Source organism: Babylonia areolata, chromosome 15 (genome assembly GCF_041734735.1).
Source record: "Babylonia areolata isolate BAREFJ2019XMU chromosome 15, ASM4173473v1, whole genome shotgun sequence".
Classification (NCBI taxonomy): Eukaryota; Metazoa; Mollusca; class Gastropoda; order Neogastropoda; family Buccinidae; genus Babylonia; species Babylonia areolata.
In genome coordinates this window covers 27,292,970-27,309,585 of record NC_134890.1, presented here as the reverse complement: position 1 = coordinate 27,309,585, position 16,616 = coordinate 27,292,970, and the positions used below count along the sequence as shown (strand labels likewise).

General features: G+C 44.0%; 1 protein-coding gene across 2 annotated transcripts in view; it reads right to left on the bottom strand.

The window, feature by feature from the left end:
• Nucleotides 1–1,380: 1,380 nt before the first annotated feature.
• The window catches only part of LOC143290518 (macrophage mannose receptor 1-like), a 92,362-nt gene continuing 77,126 nt past the window's right edge, over nucleotides 1,381–16,616 (bottom strand). Inside the window, exons 40-46 of one of the 2 annotated variants that reach the window (XM_076600028.1) lie at nucleotides 16,254–16,422; nucleotides 14,745–14,877; nucleotides 13,676–13,830; nucleotides 11,321–11,506; nucleotides 9,405–9,500; nucleotides 7,114–7,185; nucleotides 1,381–6,003 (exon numbers count right to left, since the gene is read on the bottom strand). In XM_076600028.1, the coding sequence (XP_076456143.1) occupies nucleotides 5,687–6,003; nucleotides 7,114–7,185; nucleotides 9,405–9,500; nucleotides 11,321–11,506; nucleotides 13,676–13,830; nucleotides 14,745–14,877; nucleotides 16,254–16,422 (1,128 nt within the window). In that variant the 3' untranslated portion in view covers nucleotides 1,381–5,686. Of the gene's footprint in view, nucleotides 6,005–7,111; nucleotides 7,186–9,404; nucleotides 9,501–11,320; nucleotides 11,507–13,675; nucleotides 13,831–14,744; nucleotides 14,878–16,253; nucleotides 16,423–16,616 lie in introns of both variants that reach the window. The other variant, XM_076600029.1, reaches the window with a different exon arrangement.

Sequence of the window (16,616 nt, the reverse complement as noted above, 5' to 3'; positions counted from 1 at the left end):
GAATAATAAATTTGAATCTCGAAATCAAACGAATTACATATGTGTGTGTGATTGTGTGGGAGGGAGTGTGTGTGTGTGTGTGCGGGGGGGGGGGGCGGGGGGGGGGTGCATATGTGTAGTGGAGTGATGGCCTAGAGGTAACGCGTCCGCCTAGGAAGCGAGGGAATCTGAGCGCGCTGGTTCGAATCACGGCTTAGCCGCCGATATTTTCTCCCCCTCCACTAGACCTTGAGTGGTGGTCTGGACGCTAGTCATTCGGATGAGACAATAAACCGAGGCCCCGTGTGCAGCATGCAATTAGCGCACGTAAAAGAACCCACGGCAACAAAAGGGTTGTTCCTGGCAAAATTCTGTAGAAAAATCCACTTCGATAGGAAAAACAAATAAAACTACACGCAGGAAAAAATACAAAAAAAAAAGGGTGGCGCTGTAGTGCAGCGACGTGCTCTCCCTGGGGAGAGCAGCCCGAATTTCACACAGAGAAATCTGATGTGATAAAAAGAAATACAAATACAAATGTATATGTTTGCGCACGTTTGTGTTTTCGTGTTTGTGGTTGTATGTGTGCTTGTGTGTGTGTTTGTCTCTGTGTGTGCATGTCTGTGTGACAAGGAGATAGGTAGAGAGAGAGACAGGGTTAGAGAGAGACAGAGGTAGAGAGACAGAGACAGAGTCAGAGAGAAGAGCGGATGTGTGTAATACGCGTCTCTAACCAACGAAACATGACAGGATATATATCGATAGTTTTGCGAAACAGATTCGTATTCATTCCTCCGCAAAACCAGCTTCCATTATAATCACACTATACTTGTCTGTTATACTGACAACAACAATGCCACCCTAACCAGCACATTTGAAACACATACACCGTACACAATTTCAAGGGGATAAAACCAACAGACACACTTATATAGCCCTACGTCTGCAGAGATTGAAGCGATCAAAAAACGAGGTCCATGTACAAACAGAAATGCCTCCAAGAGGCTTTATAGCCATGTCAGGTTAATAGAGCATGCACATATACATATATACGATCCGTACGCCTATGAGAGATGCTTCGATCCATGTGCCAGGTTAATGATAATTATAGCATGCGCACATTCGGCTCTGATATATACATATGTAATACTGATTTACACTCAAGGAAATTGTACAGGGTCTTTAAGGGACGTGTTAATGATACTGACACGAATGACTATGACATTTCAGTCACGCTTGAAACATCAGGAGCTTCATCAGACATGTACTTTGTAAGATGTGGAAAGGTCGAGGCAGACAAGCAGACATATGATGAACGTTTTATTTATTTTGATTTTTGTTTTTCGGTTTTGTTGTTGTTGGGTTTTTTTTGTTTTTTTTGTGTGTTTTTTTTGGGGGGGAGGGGGGGGTTGGTGTGCGTTTTCATACTGAAGTGAAGGGGTGGGCTTTGAGGTCAATAGTGTCCACATCCCATCCGTTATTCTCTCTCTGATTCCAATTGATTTGATTATCGATGACAAGCACGCGCACGCGCGCACAGACACACAATCACACACGCTCAGCACACACCCACCCACACACCCACTCACCCACCCACCCACACACACACACACCCCCCCCCCCCCCCCACACACACACACACACAATCTTCATCATCAACTGAATCAAAGGACTAACTAGTAAAAAAGCAACAAACAACACAGACAGTAGCTATGTTAAGGGGAAAAAACACAATCAATACGAATTAGCAGACCGGAAAGAAAATTAAGCTAGCTTACAAACGACGTCCTTTAAGCATGGAAGCAATTTGTTGTCAGAAAATGCAAGCATGAGGCATGCTATTTCCAAATATAAAACTGTTGAAATCAGAAACAAAGCAGGAACGGAATATAATGATGATGATACTGATGACGATACGAAAAAAAAAACACACACCCAGCAACAACAACAACAACAACAATAACAAAAACAATAGTAAGAGTAACAATGATGGCAGCTTCTTCGTATCCGATGATCACTGGGAAGAAGGTTTAGTCCGGGTGAGGCAAGCCTTCATCTTTCTTCCCGCTGCGAAGATTTAAAGTGAAGACCAGTGGGCGCAAACCAATCCCACTCTTTAGGCCATGCATCCTTCCACAGGGCTCAGCGAGCTAAGACGTCTATGGCGACCACAAGGCTGTAGACAGATTGCCTGTGACAGCTAACGGGCTCTGTCTGCCCGGGTTTTGAAATCAGAGATTTTCCTTCTCTTAGGCAGATTTACAACCAGGGTTGAAGGCTCAGCCCGCCCGCCCAGATATACCGCCAGGAACTCGGTCGCGCCATGACATAGCAAACTCAGTGGAAACAGGGGCACCGGGTGAAGGTGTTGCTAAGGGCACAGTAATGTAGGAGAGGCCACTGCAATAACCTCGCTGACTAGCAAGCTAGACAGAAGAGTAACAATAACAGGTAAAAAAAAGACAGCAGTAGCCAGCAACAGTTACAACAACACCAACACCAACAACAATAACAACAACCACAACAACAGTAACATCAAGAAGAACACCAACAGCAATAACAACAACAACATCAATAACAACAACAACAACATCAACAGCAGCAGCAACAAGAATTGACTTTGAGGGGGGAGGGGGCGTAGTAAAGAAAGAACGGGAATCGTGAGTCTAAGTGGTTGTGATAGAACCCAAGTACAGTAACACTGAAGGCTGGACTGATTTTGCACTACAAGATGTCATGTAGGACTGAGAGAGCAGGAAGCGGTGAATCCCACAGCGATCTAAAAGTTTGAAGGTCCCACAGCCTTTTAACTCACTCAGTACGGCCAGTCCTCTCTTCTCCTCTACACAGACCCCTCGGATGTCCAGTGGGTGTCTGATTGACCCAACCTTTAGCTTCCGTCGTCTGAATTGTGGTATTCTTTGTCAACATTCACCTCTTCAGTATAAGAGCCTTCCGCTTGCAATATTTTGATGATGGTAATTGGGGTGAAACGCTGTTAACGTCATCTCTTTCGCCGTTCGTATGGAGAGAGTTAAAGTGAAGACCAGTGCGCGCAAACCAATTCCACTCTTTAGGCCATGCATCCTTCCACAGGGCTCAGCGAGCTAAGACGTCTATGGCGACCACAAGGCTGTAGACAGATTGCCTGTGACAGCTAACGGGCTCTGTCTGCCCGGGTTTTGAAATCAGAGATTTTCCTTCTCTTAGGCAGATTTACAACCAGGGTTGAAGGCTCAGCCCGCCCGCCCAGATATACCGCCAGGAACTCGGTCGCGCCATGACATAGCAAACTCAGTGGAAACAGGGGCACCGCATGAAGGTGTTGCTAAGGGCACAGTAATGTAGGAGAGGCCACTGCAATAACCTCGCTGACTAGCAAGCTAGACAGAAGAGTAACAATAACAGGTAAAAAAAAGACAGCAGTAGCCAGCAACAGTTACAACAACACCAACACCAACAACAATAACAACAACAGTAACATCAAGAAGAACACCAACAGCAAAAACAACAACGACATCAATAACAACAACAACAACAACAACAACATCAACAGCAGCAGCAACAAGAATTGACTTTGAGGGGGGAGGGGGCGTAGTAAAGAAAAACGGGAATCGTGAGTCTAAGTGGTTGTGATAGAACCCAAGTACAGTAACACTGAAGGCTGGACTGATTTTGCACTACAAGATGTCATGTAGGACTGAGAGAGCAGGAAGCGGTGAATCCCACAGGCGATCTAAACGTTTGAAGGTCCCAGAGCCTTTCAACCACTGTGACCAGGGCGTGGCACTGGAACGCGGGGCCCAGTGCTGTCCTTCCGCCGTTTAACTCACTCAGTACGGCCAGTCCTCTCTTCTCCTCTACACAAACCCCTCGGATGTCCAGTGGGTGTCTGATTGACCCAACCTTTAGCTTCCGTCGTCAGAATTGTGGTATTCTTTGTCAACATTCACGTCTTCAGTATAAGAGCCTTCCGCTTGAAATATTTTGATGATGGTAATTGGGGTGAAACGCTGTTAACGTCGTCTCTTTCGCCGTTCGTATGGAAAGAGTGCGTTAACCACTGTGACCAGGGCGTGGCACTGGAACGGCGGGGCTCAGTGCTGTCCTTCCGTCGTTTAAACTTCCCCCAACGAGTGAAGAAAATCAGAGAAAAGTTTCCTTTGCTAAGGACCCACCATGCCGAAACGGGGGCCTCGAACCCTGATCACTGGTGAACACTGGACCAGAAGTCCAACTGACGCCTGATCGATTCTTTCTTGGCGTTTCATTGCACAGAAGATGCGGAATCATATACGGGTGGTACGTACGTGAACTCAGAATGATGAAATCATAAAGCGCAATTATGAAATTTCGGAAAACCTTTCAAAACAGAGCGTAAACACAAGACAGTTCCATATGATAATAATAATAACAACAACAACAACAAGAATAATGATAATAAAAATAACAACAACAACAACAACAATAAGACTACTACTACTACTACTACTACTACTACTACTACTAATAATAATAATAATAAACAGGGCATTGGCAGTGCGAATCATGTCAACACAAATGAATAAATGAATGACTAAAATAATATAGTATGATTCAATGAAAATTGCAACCGTAAATAAACAAATGACAAAAAAAAAAAATAAATAATAAATAAATAAATAAATAAAATTAAATAGATTACCAAGCATGTAAAAAGCAATAGGGAAATAGATTAATAGTTAAAACCTTTTTTTTTTTTTTTTTTTTGGATAGATAAGAGGAGGGGGCTGGGGCGAACGTGCGCAGGAGCGTGCCTATGTGTGCATGTGTGTGTGCACATATGTGTGTGTGTGTGTGTGTGTGTGTGTGTGTGTGTGTGTGTGTGTGTGTGTGTGTGTGTGTGTGCTGAGATAGAGAGAGACAGAAAGGAGAAGCGCCAAGCGACAGCAGAACAGAATCTAAACATTTCCAAAAAACCGTAGCAAAGGAATTAAAATAATTATTCAACAACAAACATCCCGAGGAAAACCCGTTCCATACGCTCAGAGCATAATTATGATCGACCAGAAAAAAAAAGGAAAAAAAGAAAAAAAAGAAAAACGAAGAAAAAGAGAACAAAAGAACAAACGAAAGAGTTTCAGTTTCAGTTTCAGTAGCTCAAGGAGGCGTCACTGCGTTCGGACAAATGCATATACGCTACACCACATCTGCCAAGCAGATGCCTGACCAGCAGCATAACCCAACGCGCTTAGTCAGGCCTTGGGAGAGAGAGAGAGAGAGAGAGAGAGAGAGAGAGAGAGAGAGAGAGAGAGAGAGAGAGAGAGAGAAAAGAACTACTACAAATAATAATATGTATAAGGCGCAAAAAGTTGATGAAGTCAACTATAAGCGTACAAAATAAAATAAAATAAAATAAATATATAACTAATTAAATATACAAATAACTAAATAAATATATAAATAACCAAATAATAATAATATAATAATTAAGAAAATAAAATAAATAAATCAAAATCAAAATAATAATAATGATAATAATATAACAAACAAAAGAAAGAAAGAAAGAATGAATCGAACAATCAACCAATCAATCAACGTATGAAAGAAAGAGAGAAAAAAAGAAAAGAAAAGAACAAAGAAGAGAGGATGAGCTCATCAAAAGAGTAACAACAACACCAACAACAACAACAAAAATCCAAAATTCCAGTCCACCATTCCTCCACCATCAGTAATCCCCAGCATCAGCGTGGTTCAGGCTCATGGACACCAGGTGAGAACCGTTGGTCACGTGGCCAGAATCGGAACCGGAAGTGGTAGCGGAAGCGGAAGTTGTCCCATTGGTGGACAGCGACACCTCCTCTGTGTTGTCTTCCCTGTGGTACAGGGCGTTCTCGAAGCCCGAGGCTTTCTCCACGTGGCTGGAGGAAGAGTCGCGCGGGTCATTCCGACGACGGATGATGAAGACAACGGCGCCGACGATGACGATGAGAGCCAGGAGGCCGATGACGATGCCGGCGATCTTCCCTCCCGACAGTGTGGCCCCTGGCAGAGAGAAGGGTGTTGGTGATGGTGTTGGTGGTGTTTGTTGTTGCTGTTGTTGTTTTACATTGTCACTATTTGTTCGTGGTTTTTTTTTGTTGTTGTTGAGTTTGGGTAGTTGTGGTAGTGGTGGTGGTAATGTTGGTGGTGTTTGGGGTGTGCTTTTGTTGTTGTTATTGTTGTCCGTATTTGTTTTTTTGTTTTTTTGTTTTGTTTTCTTGGGTTTTGTTGTTGTTGTTGTTGTTGTTTTTATTTTGTGTGGGTGTGTTTATCTATTTAGTTCTTTAGTTGTTTGTTTAATTATTTATCGATTCATTTATCCATCTACCTATCCAATTTCTTACAATCTTATTCATCTATTCATGTATTCATTTGTTTATCTATATCTGTATATGCTCATTTTGTTTGTCGTGTATTTATTAATGTGCCTGTTTGTTTGTTAATCTAAATCTATTTACACTGATTTATCCGTTTGTTTACGTATTCATATATTCATCCATTAATTAAGTCATTTGTTTATGGTCACTTCTGTTTTTAAAACAAAAGGAGTGAGAGCGTAAATATATAAATGTGAAAGTGAATAAATGAGTAAATAATTAAATAAATAAAGAAAGAAGAGGCAAATGAGATGCAAGGGTGGAGATGTGGATGACATTCATGAGGTGCTCTGAGCTCAACATCTCAACATTCAATTGCTTTTTTTTTGTTTGTTTCTTTTTTTGTTTGTTTGTTTGTTTGCTTCCTAAAAGGCTAACACGAAGTACGTTCTAACATGTTGCTCATTCATATTAATTTTGAGCGCCGAAGTGTAATTTGTATTTCAAAACAGCAACGACAACAAAACAACAACGACAACAACAGGAAAAAAAAAAAAAAAATGATTTCAGAAAAAAACAACAACTCATATCTGACCTTGTGGAAAAAACAAGCAACACAAACAACAACAAAAAAACCAAACACAAAGACCGAGCCCATGTACAAATAAAATGAGAGACGGTATGCGTTGTGGGTGGGAGGAGAAGAGGCGGGTGGTGTGTATGTGTGTGGTAGGGGGAGGGGGGGTGGGCGGGGAGCAGAGTGAAGGATGTGGTGTGCATGAGATTTGACACTTACCACCACCACCGCCGCTGGTGCTTTTGGCCGTGCGGCCATTGGACTGCGTGGTCCTGCGTTCAGTGACTGGGACTGAAACACAGACATGGGGCTTGGGGCCACAGTCCTGAAATTGTGTGTGTATGTGTGTGTGTGTGTGTGTGTGTGTGTGTGTGTGTGTGTGTGTGTGTGTGTGGAGGACAACATTCGAGAGTGGACAGGCATGGAACTGAGAGACACCCTGAGAGCGGCCGAGAGACGCGAGGACTGGAGAAAGGTGGTTGACAAAGATTCAAAGGCGCCCCAAAGGATTCGGAATCTGAGGGATCGGTGACGGTGACGGTGACGGTGTGTGTGTGTGTGTGTGTGTGTGTGTGTGTGTGTGTGTGTGTGTGTGTGTGTGTGTGTGTGTGTGTGTGTGTGTGTGTTTATTATCATTGTCATTATCATTTGTATACAGTCTTGGTAGTATTGCTGTTTTCCATGATGGAAATCAACAGTCAGTGTTTGTGTGTGTGTGTGTGTGTGTGTGTGTGTGTGTGTGTGTGTGTGTGTGTGTGTGTGTGTGTGTGTGTGTGTGTGTGTGTGTGTGTGTGTGTGTGAATGTGTGTGTGTGTGTGTGAGAGAATGTGTGTTTGTGTGTGAGAATGTGTGTGTGTGTGTGTGCGTGTGTGTGTGTCGGTGTCTGTGTGACGGCTTCGTCGTCATCATAGAACTCATCTAATAACCGTTAATGTTAGAAAGGTCAAATGTGTCATAGTCATCACGGCCTTTAGGGGCAGTGAATTCGTATCCTCCGTGTCCAGGGCTCGGCGTAAGAAGGCGGGGCCCAGTGTTCTCATTCCTTTCGCCGTTTTTGTTAATTCCCCTTCCCCAACCGAAGCTGTGAACTCATTCACATATTGCGTTTGGTATAGCAGTCCCACACAAGAAGTCTATCGTACAAAACGTCTTTGTCTCTATTTGTCTGTCTGTCTGTCTGTCTCTCTCTGTCTCTCTCTCTCTCTCTCTCTCTCTCTCTCTCTCTCCTGTTCCATCTCCACCCCCAAAACTTCATCACCGATCTTCTCTCTCTCTCTGTCTCTCAGTTTCTCTGTCTCTGTCTCTCTCTCTCTTGTAATTTTTCTTTGTTTTTATACAAAGCTATCAAATTCCGAGAAATGTCGTTGGAATGTTGATTGTTCTAGTTCTCGAAACTGAGTACAATTTAGCTATATTATTTTCTGTTTGAAGATGTGTTACATGCATACATATGTCGTTGAATGATGTTTACGAAATATAATGTTCACATACCCCTTCATAAGGCGCCTTCGCCTATACTTGAATAAACAATCTTCAATATCTCTGTCTTGTTCTCACTCTCTCTGTGTCTCCAGTCTCTATTTCTCCCCCACCCACCTACCCTAATTTTCATCCTCCCATCTCCTCGTCGCCCCCCACCCCCTCCCCCCATCTCTCCTTCCCCTGCCTCATCATCACTACAAGTGAAAGATCTCCCCGCACCCCCCTATCCCCCACCGACGTCTCTCTCCACCCTGGCCCACCATCACTACATGTGGGACACACTCACCCTCCACCATCCTCCCTCACCATCACTACATGTGGGACACACTCACCCTCCACCATCCTCCCTCACCATCACTACATGTGGGACACACTCACCCTCCACCATCCTCCCTCACCATCACTACATGTGGGACACACTCACCCCCACACCCTCCTCCCTCACCATCACTACATGTGGGACACACTCACCCCCACACCCTCCTCCCTCACCATCACTACTTGTGGGACACACTCACCCCCCACACCCCTCCTCCCTCACCCTCACTACATACGGGACACACTCACCCCCCACTACCCTCCCTCACCATCACTACATGTGGGACACACTCCCCCCCCCCCCACACACACACACATACACACACACCCCTCCTCCCTCACCATCACTACATGTGGGACACACTCACCCCCCACTCCCCTCCCTCACCATCACTACATGTGGGACACACTTACCCCCCACACCCCTCCCTCACCATCACTACATGTGGGACACACTCACCCTCCAACCCCCCCCCCCACCACCACCACCACTACATGTGGGACACACTCACCCCCACACCCTCCTCCCTCACCATCACTACATGTGGGACACACTCCCCCCCACTCCCCTCCCTTACCATCACTACATGTGGGACACACTCCCCCCACACACACCCCTCATCCCTCACCATCACTACATGTAGGACACACTCACCCCCCCCCCCCCCCACCCCCCTCCCTCACCATCACTACATGTGGGACACACTCACCCATGGGACTGAAGACAGAAAAGCTGGGCCTGGCAGAAGGTGGGGTTGTCGTTGTCGTTGTCGTCGTTGTGGTTGTTGTTGGCGTGGTGGTCACGACTGAAATCAAAATGAGTCACTCAATCAATCAGTCAATCAATCAATCCATCAATCAATCAACCAAGAAAGCCAGCCAGCAAGCCATACAGACTGTAAGCAAAGCACTCAGTCAGGTAATGGGGACACTGAGCTGTGTTTGATCAACCAGTGAATAATTCATTCAACCAATGTTTGATCAACCAATGAATAAAGCATTCAAACAATGTTTGATCAACCAGTGAATAAATTCACTCAACCAATGTGTGATCAACCAATGAATAATTCATTCAACCAATGTTTGATCAACCAGTGAATAATTCATTCAACCAATGTTTGATCAACCAGGGAATAATTCATTCAACCATTGCTTATCAACCAGTGAATAATTCATTCAACCAATGTTTGATCAATCAATGAATAATTCATCCAACAAATGTTTGATCAACCAGTGAATAATTAATTCAACCAATATTTGATCAACCAATGGATAATTCATTCAACCAGTTTTGGATCAACCAATGTAAAATTCATTCAACCTATTTCTTGTCAACCAATGAATAATTCATTCAACCAATGTTTGATTAATCAGTGAATAATTCATTCAACCAATTTTGAATCAACCAATGAAAAATTCATTCAACCTATTTCTTATCAACCAATGAATAATTCAGTCAGTCACTCCGTTAATGGAATAACTAACCAAGTCTGTCGGTCAGATGATCGGTCACTCCTTAAACCAACCAGCCAGCCAACCAACCAACCCGCCAAACCATCAACCTACTGTCCAACCATGCAACCAGCCAACTAACAAACCAACCAAACAACCAATAAAAAAAAACAAAGCAATCAACCAACAAATCACACAACTATCCAATCAGTCAATCAGCCAACCATCCAATCAACCAATCAGTTAATCGGTCAATCAGACCAAGGACCTTATTACCCATTCTGCGATATTAAAAAAAAAAGAGTTCAGATAGCAAAAAGGCATAAAAGCACTTTTTTTTTTTTTTTTTTTTTGGGGGGGTGGGGGGTGTTTGTTTGTTTTGGGGGGTGTTTTTTTTAGAGGGGGCGGGGGGGGGGGGGTTGGTTTTTTTGTTGTTGTTGTTGTTGTTTTGCTGGTCTGTTTGTGTTGTTTTTTGTTGTTGTTGTTGTTTTATTACTTTATTTAATTTCAATCAAACAACGGCAAAGAATGGAACAATAACAGAGAATCCGAACAATTCTGACACGAAATGACACGTCACCATCAAAAGTTTCAGTTTCAGTTTCACTTTCTCAAGGAGGCGTCACTGCGTTCGGACAAATCCATACACGCTACACCACATCTGTTGAGCAGATGCCTGACCAGCAGCATAACCCAACGCGCTTAGTCAGGCCTTGAGTGCATGCTTACATATTTGTGTACCTATGAAAGGGGATTTCATTTTACGTAATTTCGCCAGAGGACAACACTCTCGTTGCCATGGGTTCTTTTTCAGTGCGCCAAGTGCGTGCTGCACACGGGACCTCGGTTTATCGTCTCATCCGAAAGACTAGACGCTCAGTTTGATTTTCCAGTCAAACTTCGGAGAAAGGGCGAGAGCGGGATTCGAACCCACACCCTCACGGACTCTCTGTATTGGCAGCTGAGCGTCTTAACCATTCTGCCACCTTCCTCTTCCATCAAAAACAAAACAAGACTCATTATCATCATTATCATTATTATCAGTAGTAGCAGTAGTAGTAGTGTCACGATTACTCTTCTTCTTCTTCTTCTTCTTCTTCTTCTTCTTCTTCTTCTTCTTATTATTATTATTATTATTATTATCAGCATCATCATCAGCAGCATCATAGCTCACTTTTGGGCGCTTTGCAGACGAAGCCCCGGTCACCCAGGGAGTTGCCGGCGATACACGAGATGTCGTTCCACTTGCCGGACTCAATGAGCAGCTCAGCACACTGCTCCTCGTTGTTCATGTTGTTGGGCTCTCCGGTGTTCCAGTTATGGTAGTCGTAGGGCGTCTGGTCCGACCATCTGAACCCACCTGGTCCGACATTGCTCGGTTTATATATATATATATATATATATATATACATCTATCTATATCTATATCTATCTATCTATCTATATCTGTATATGTGACAATAAACCTTCATAATTCAATTACACACACACACACACGCACACGCACGCACACACGCACACACACACGTGTGTCTATCTATCTATCTGTACATATATATACCGACAGATAAGCCTGCCTGCCTACTCATCCGTCGGACCGACGAGAGAATCCATCATATATATATATATATATATATATATATATATATATATATATATATATATATATATATATATATATATATATATATATATATATATGTGTGTGTGTGTGTGTGTGTGTGTGTGTGTGTGTGTGTCTGTGTCTGTGTCTGTGTCTGTGTGTCTGTGTATGAGTGCGCCGCTGTCTGTCTGTCTGCCTCTCTCTGTCCCCCCCACCTCCCCCTTCAAAGTATCTAACTAAGCGCGTTGATTTATGTTGCTAGTCAGGCATCTGCCTAACAGATGTGGTGTAGCTAATATGGATTTGTCCGAACGCAATGACGACTCTTTGAGACACCACACAAAATAGCAACCGCTAAAAAAAGCAACAACAAGAGATTCTACACAATCCTCTGCCCCTCTGCCATGCCATGTGATAAGAAACTCTAGGGAGAGCTGGACAGTACAAGGTCTTCAGAGAAGAAGCCCCCCTCAGTCAGGTGTTTCGGCCCTGAACTCCTTACACTCTAAGGGGCCCGGTCCGCACCTAGGTCAAGACTCCTGGATGCCTTTGTAATTTACACAATGCCTTTCCATGTAAGGCATGTTCAGTTGGTGCGTAAAACATGCTTATAAATGAAGCACAAGACCTCAGTCATTCGGCTCATCTTCTTCTTCTTCTTCTTCTGCGTTCGTGGGCTGCAACTCCCACGTTCACTCGTATGCACACGAGTGGGCTTTTACGTGTATGACCGTTTTTACCTCGCCATGTACTCAGCCATACTCCGTTTTCGGGGGTGTGCATGCTGGGTATGTTCTTGTTTCCATAACCTACCGAACGCTGACATGGATTACAGGATCTTTAACGTACGTATTTGATCTTCTGCTTGCATATACACACGAAGGGGGTTCAGGCACTAGCAGGTCTGCACATATGTTGACCTGGGAGATCGTAAAAAATCTCCACCCTTTACCCACCAGGCGCCGTCACCGTGATTCGAACCCGGGACCCTCAGATTGACAGTCCAACGCTTTAACCGCTAGGCTATTGCGCCGGTCATTCGGCTCATCGAAATCAGCAAGGTCCAGACGCACCACTCAAGTTCTAGTGGAAGATACCGGAAAGTGTGAGAATTGAACATGTGCGCTCGCGGGTTCTATCGAGAACACGTTGCCACTAAGCCAACACTGCATAAATCACACTTTTCAGTGTTAAAAGATTCAAGTATGCTATATCCTAGAACCTTGAAAATGAATATGTAAAACTTTTGGAAAGAGAAACATGACAGTTCATCTAAATTAGAATTTTGCAAGAACGCTGTGACAAATTATAAAATTGAACCGTATTTAAAGAATACAGCAAATACACAACACAGGAAAGCACTGACCATGTTACGAATCAGCGCCCATGACTTACAAATCGAACAGGGAAGATAAAAAAATATACCGAAAGAACAAAGACTGCGTGATACTTGTAACAGTTTAGAAGATGAGATTCACTTTTTAGACAATTGTGTAAAGTACAATACTTACAGACACAGATTCCTAATCGATATATGTCGTCCAAATGCAAAGCCTAGTGAATTGATCCTTCTAACAGAAATACAGCCAAGGCTGGCGAAAATTTGTTCATGAATGTTTCTCTTCTTAACTCTCTTCATACGAACGGCGAAAGAGACGACGTTAACAGCGTTTCACCCCAATTACAACCATCAAAATATTACAAGCGGAAGGCTCTTACACTGAAGAGGTGAATGTTGACAAAGAATACCACAATTCTGACGACGGAAGCCAAAGGCTGGGTCATAGAGACACCCACTGGACATCCGATTAATGTGCTCATGTTTATGTTTCATTGTGTCTTATAAACTTAAGGTTTTATGACAATAAAAAGTATTCTGTTCTATTCTATTCTATTCACACGTCCACCACGACAGTGTCACCTCACCCTGCACAGTTCTCTGCAGCCCCAGCCAGATCTTCTTTTCCGGGGAGTTGTAGTAGTGGTTGTACCTTGGGGTGGTGATGGCCAGCGACACCAGGCCCTGCACGAACAGTAACTCGTCCTGGTCATGAAGGCTCAGCAGTTCCATCCCCTGCCGCCTGTAAAGCAACACACACACACACACACACACACACACACACACACACACGCACGCACGCACACGCACACACACACACACACACACACACACACACACACACGCACACACACACACACACACACACACACACACACACACACACACACACACGCACACACACACACACACACACACGCACACACACACACGGACGCTCAAGATTGTTTAATTAAGAAGAAGAAGAGAAAGAAAACTAGGTAAATGTGCCAAGGCAGAATGTCAACAATGTTACAGTAAGTCATTACACCATTAAACACATAAACTCACCTTCAGTGGTTCATTGGGTTATTTATTCAGTCAGTGAAGCACATGCCACATTAACTGACGGGCGCAATAGCCGAGTGGTTAAAACGTTGGATTTTCAATCTGAGGGTCCCGGGTTCGAATCTCGGTAGCAGTGCCTGATGGGAAAAGGATGGAGATTTTTTTTCTGTTCTCCCAGGTCAACATATGTGCAAACCTGCAAATGCCTGAACCCCTTCGTGTGTACGTAAGCAGAAGATTAAAAACGCACGTTAAAGATCCTGTAATCCATGTCAGCGTTCGGTGAGTTATGGAAGCAAGAACATACCCAGCATTCACACCCTCGAAAACGGAGTATGGCTGCCTGCACAGTGGGGGTAAATAAAGGAAACAGTCATGCACACAAAATGTTACATGCCTATCTGAATATGCATGTGTGCGTGCCAGAAATATGATTGAATGACACAGGAAACGAACGATGAGCGCCCAATGGCAGCCGTCAGTCGGCTCTACCCAGGTAGGCAGCCTGTTCTGCAAATGACCCCGTGTTTGTAAAGCGCTTAGAGCTTGGTCTCCGACAGAGGAGAGGTTAGGTGCTATATAAGTATCCATATCAAATCATCATCATACCTGCATAGGTAGTTGGCTTCTGGCCACGACTTCTTGTTCAAAGGGTCAGCATAGTAGCAGTAGGCGCCGTGCGGTGCCCAGCTGCTGTTCCCACAGTACCCTGGGGCTGCGGTGGTGGTAGGGGGAGGGAGCACTGAAAACATCGTCATTGTCAGGTCACTGAAACATTTGTCATTGTCAGATGACTGAAAACATCGTCATTGTCAGGTCATTGTCACTCACTGAAAACATCGTCATTGTCAGGTCACTGAAAACATCGTCATTGTCAGGTGACTGAAAACATCGTCATTGTCAGGTCATTGTCAGTCACTGAAAACATCGTCATTGTCAGGTCATTGTCAGGTCATTGTCACTCACTGAAAACATCGTCATTGTCAGGTCATTGTCAGTCACTGAAAACATCGTCATTGTCAGGTCATTGTCAGTCACTGAAAACATCGTCATTGTCAGGTCATTGTCACTCACTGAAAACATCGCCATTGTCAGGTCATTGTCAGTCACTGAAAACATCGTCACTGTCAGGTCAATACTACTCACTGAAAACATCGTCATTGTCAGGTCATTGTCTGTCACTGAAAACATCGTCATTATCAGGTCATTGTCAGTCACTGAAAACATCAACACTGTCAGGTCGGTGTCAGGTCATTGTCAGTCACTGAAAACATCGTCATTGTCAGGTCAATATCACTCACTGAAAACATCGTCATTGTCAGGTCACTGTCAGTCACTGAAAACATCGTCATTGTCAGGTCACTGTCAGTCACTGAAAATATCGTCATTGTCAGGTCATTGTCAGTCACTAAAAGCATCGTCATTGTCAGGTCATTGTCAGGTCACTGAAAACATCGTCATTGTCAGATCATTTTCACTCACTGAAAACACGTCATTTTTAGACTGGAAAAATTGTCATTTTCAGACTGAAAACATCGTCATTTTTCGGCCGGTATCAGTCATTGAAAACATTGTCATTGTTGGACAGTATGCTCTGAAATCACGTTGGTATCTTTAATTCAGCAGACAAACAATATATTGTTTTGTTGTGATGTTCTTTTAAACAGAAGGGTTGCAACCTCCCACCCGTGTCAACATTTTACAGATAAGCACAACGTCCGAGATAATGACAGTATCCCAGATACTCACGCTGTCTCAGACAGTAACTAAGTCCAAAGTCCTGGTGATAAACAGATAGATAAAGAATAGAAAAGAAAGACAGAAAGAACAGGGAGAACGGAAGAAAGAAGAAAGGAAAGAAAGAAAGAAATGTATCAAACAAGACGAACGAAAAAAAAATGCACTGCATGCGTGAACACGATGCACGTTGTTACCTCTAAGTTGCTCTTCTGATTTAGTGTGCACATTTAATACGTTTTCCTGATATAGACCTGCTTCAACCACATGCTTGAACACGATATGAGCTGCTACCTCCTTGTTGCTCTGCTATTTTTGTGTGCACGTGTAATTCATTTCCTCAATATACATCTTCTACAACCCGCCCGCCCACCCACCCACCTGAGGAGTTCTTGCAGATGAAGGGAAAGGCCTGATCACAGCTGGTGTCGTTCCACTGACCACTGGTCATCGTGACGCAGGACCTGTTGACCGGCCTGTCCGGCTCTCCCTCTGCCCAGCTGGTCATCTTCACTGGCCACCCGTCCACCCAGCTGTACTTCTGGGTACTCTGGCCGGGTGCAAAACGATAGATGATGATGATGAGGAGGAGGAGGAACAGGAGGAGGATTAGAAGAAGAAGAGGAAGAAGAAGAAGAAGAAGAAGAACAACAACAACAACAACAACAGCAGTAGCAGCAACAATAAGAACAACAAGAACACGGAGGAGGGGCAGGAGGAGGATTAGAAGAAGAAGAAGAAGAA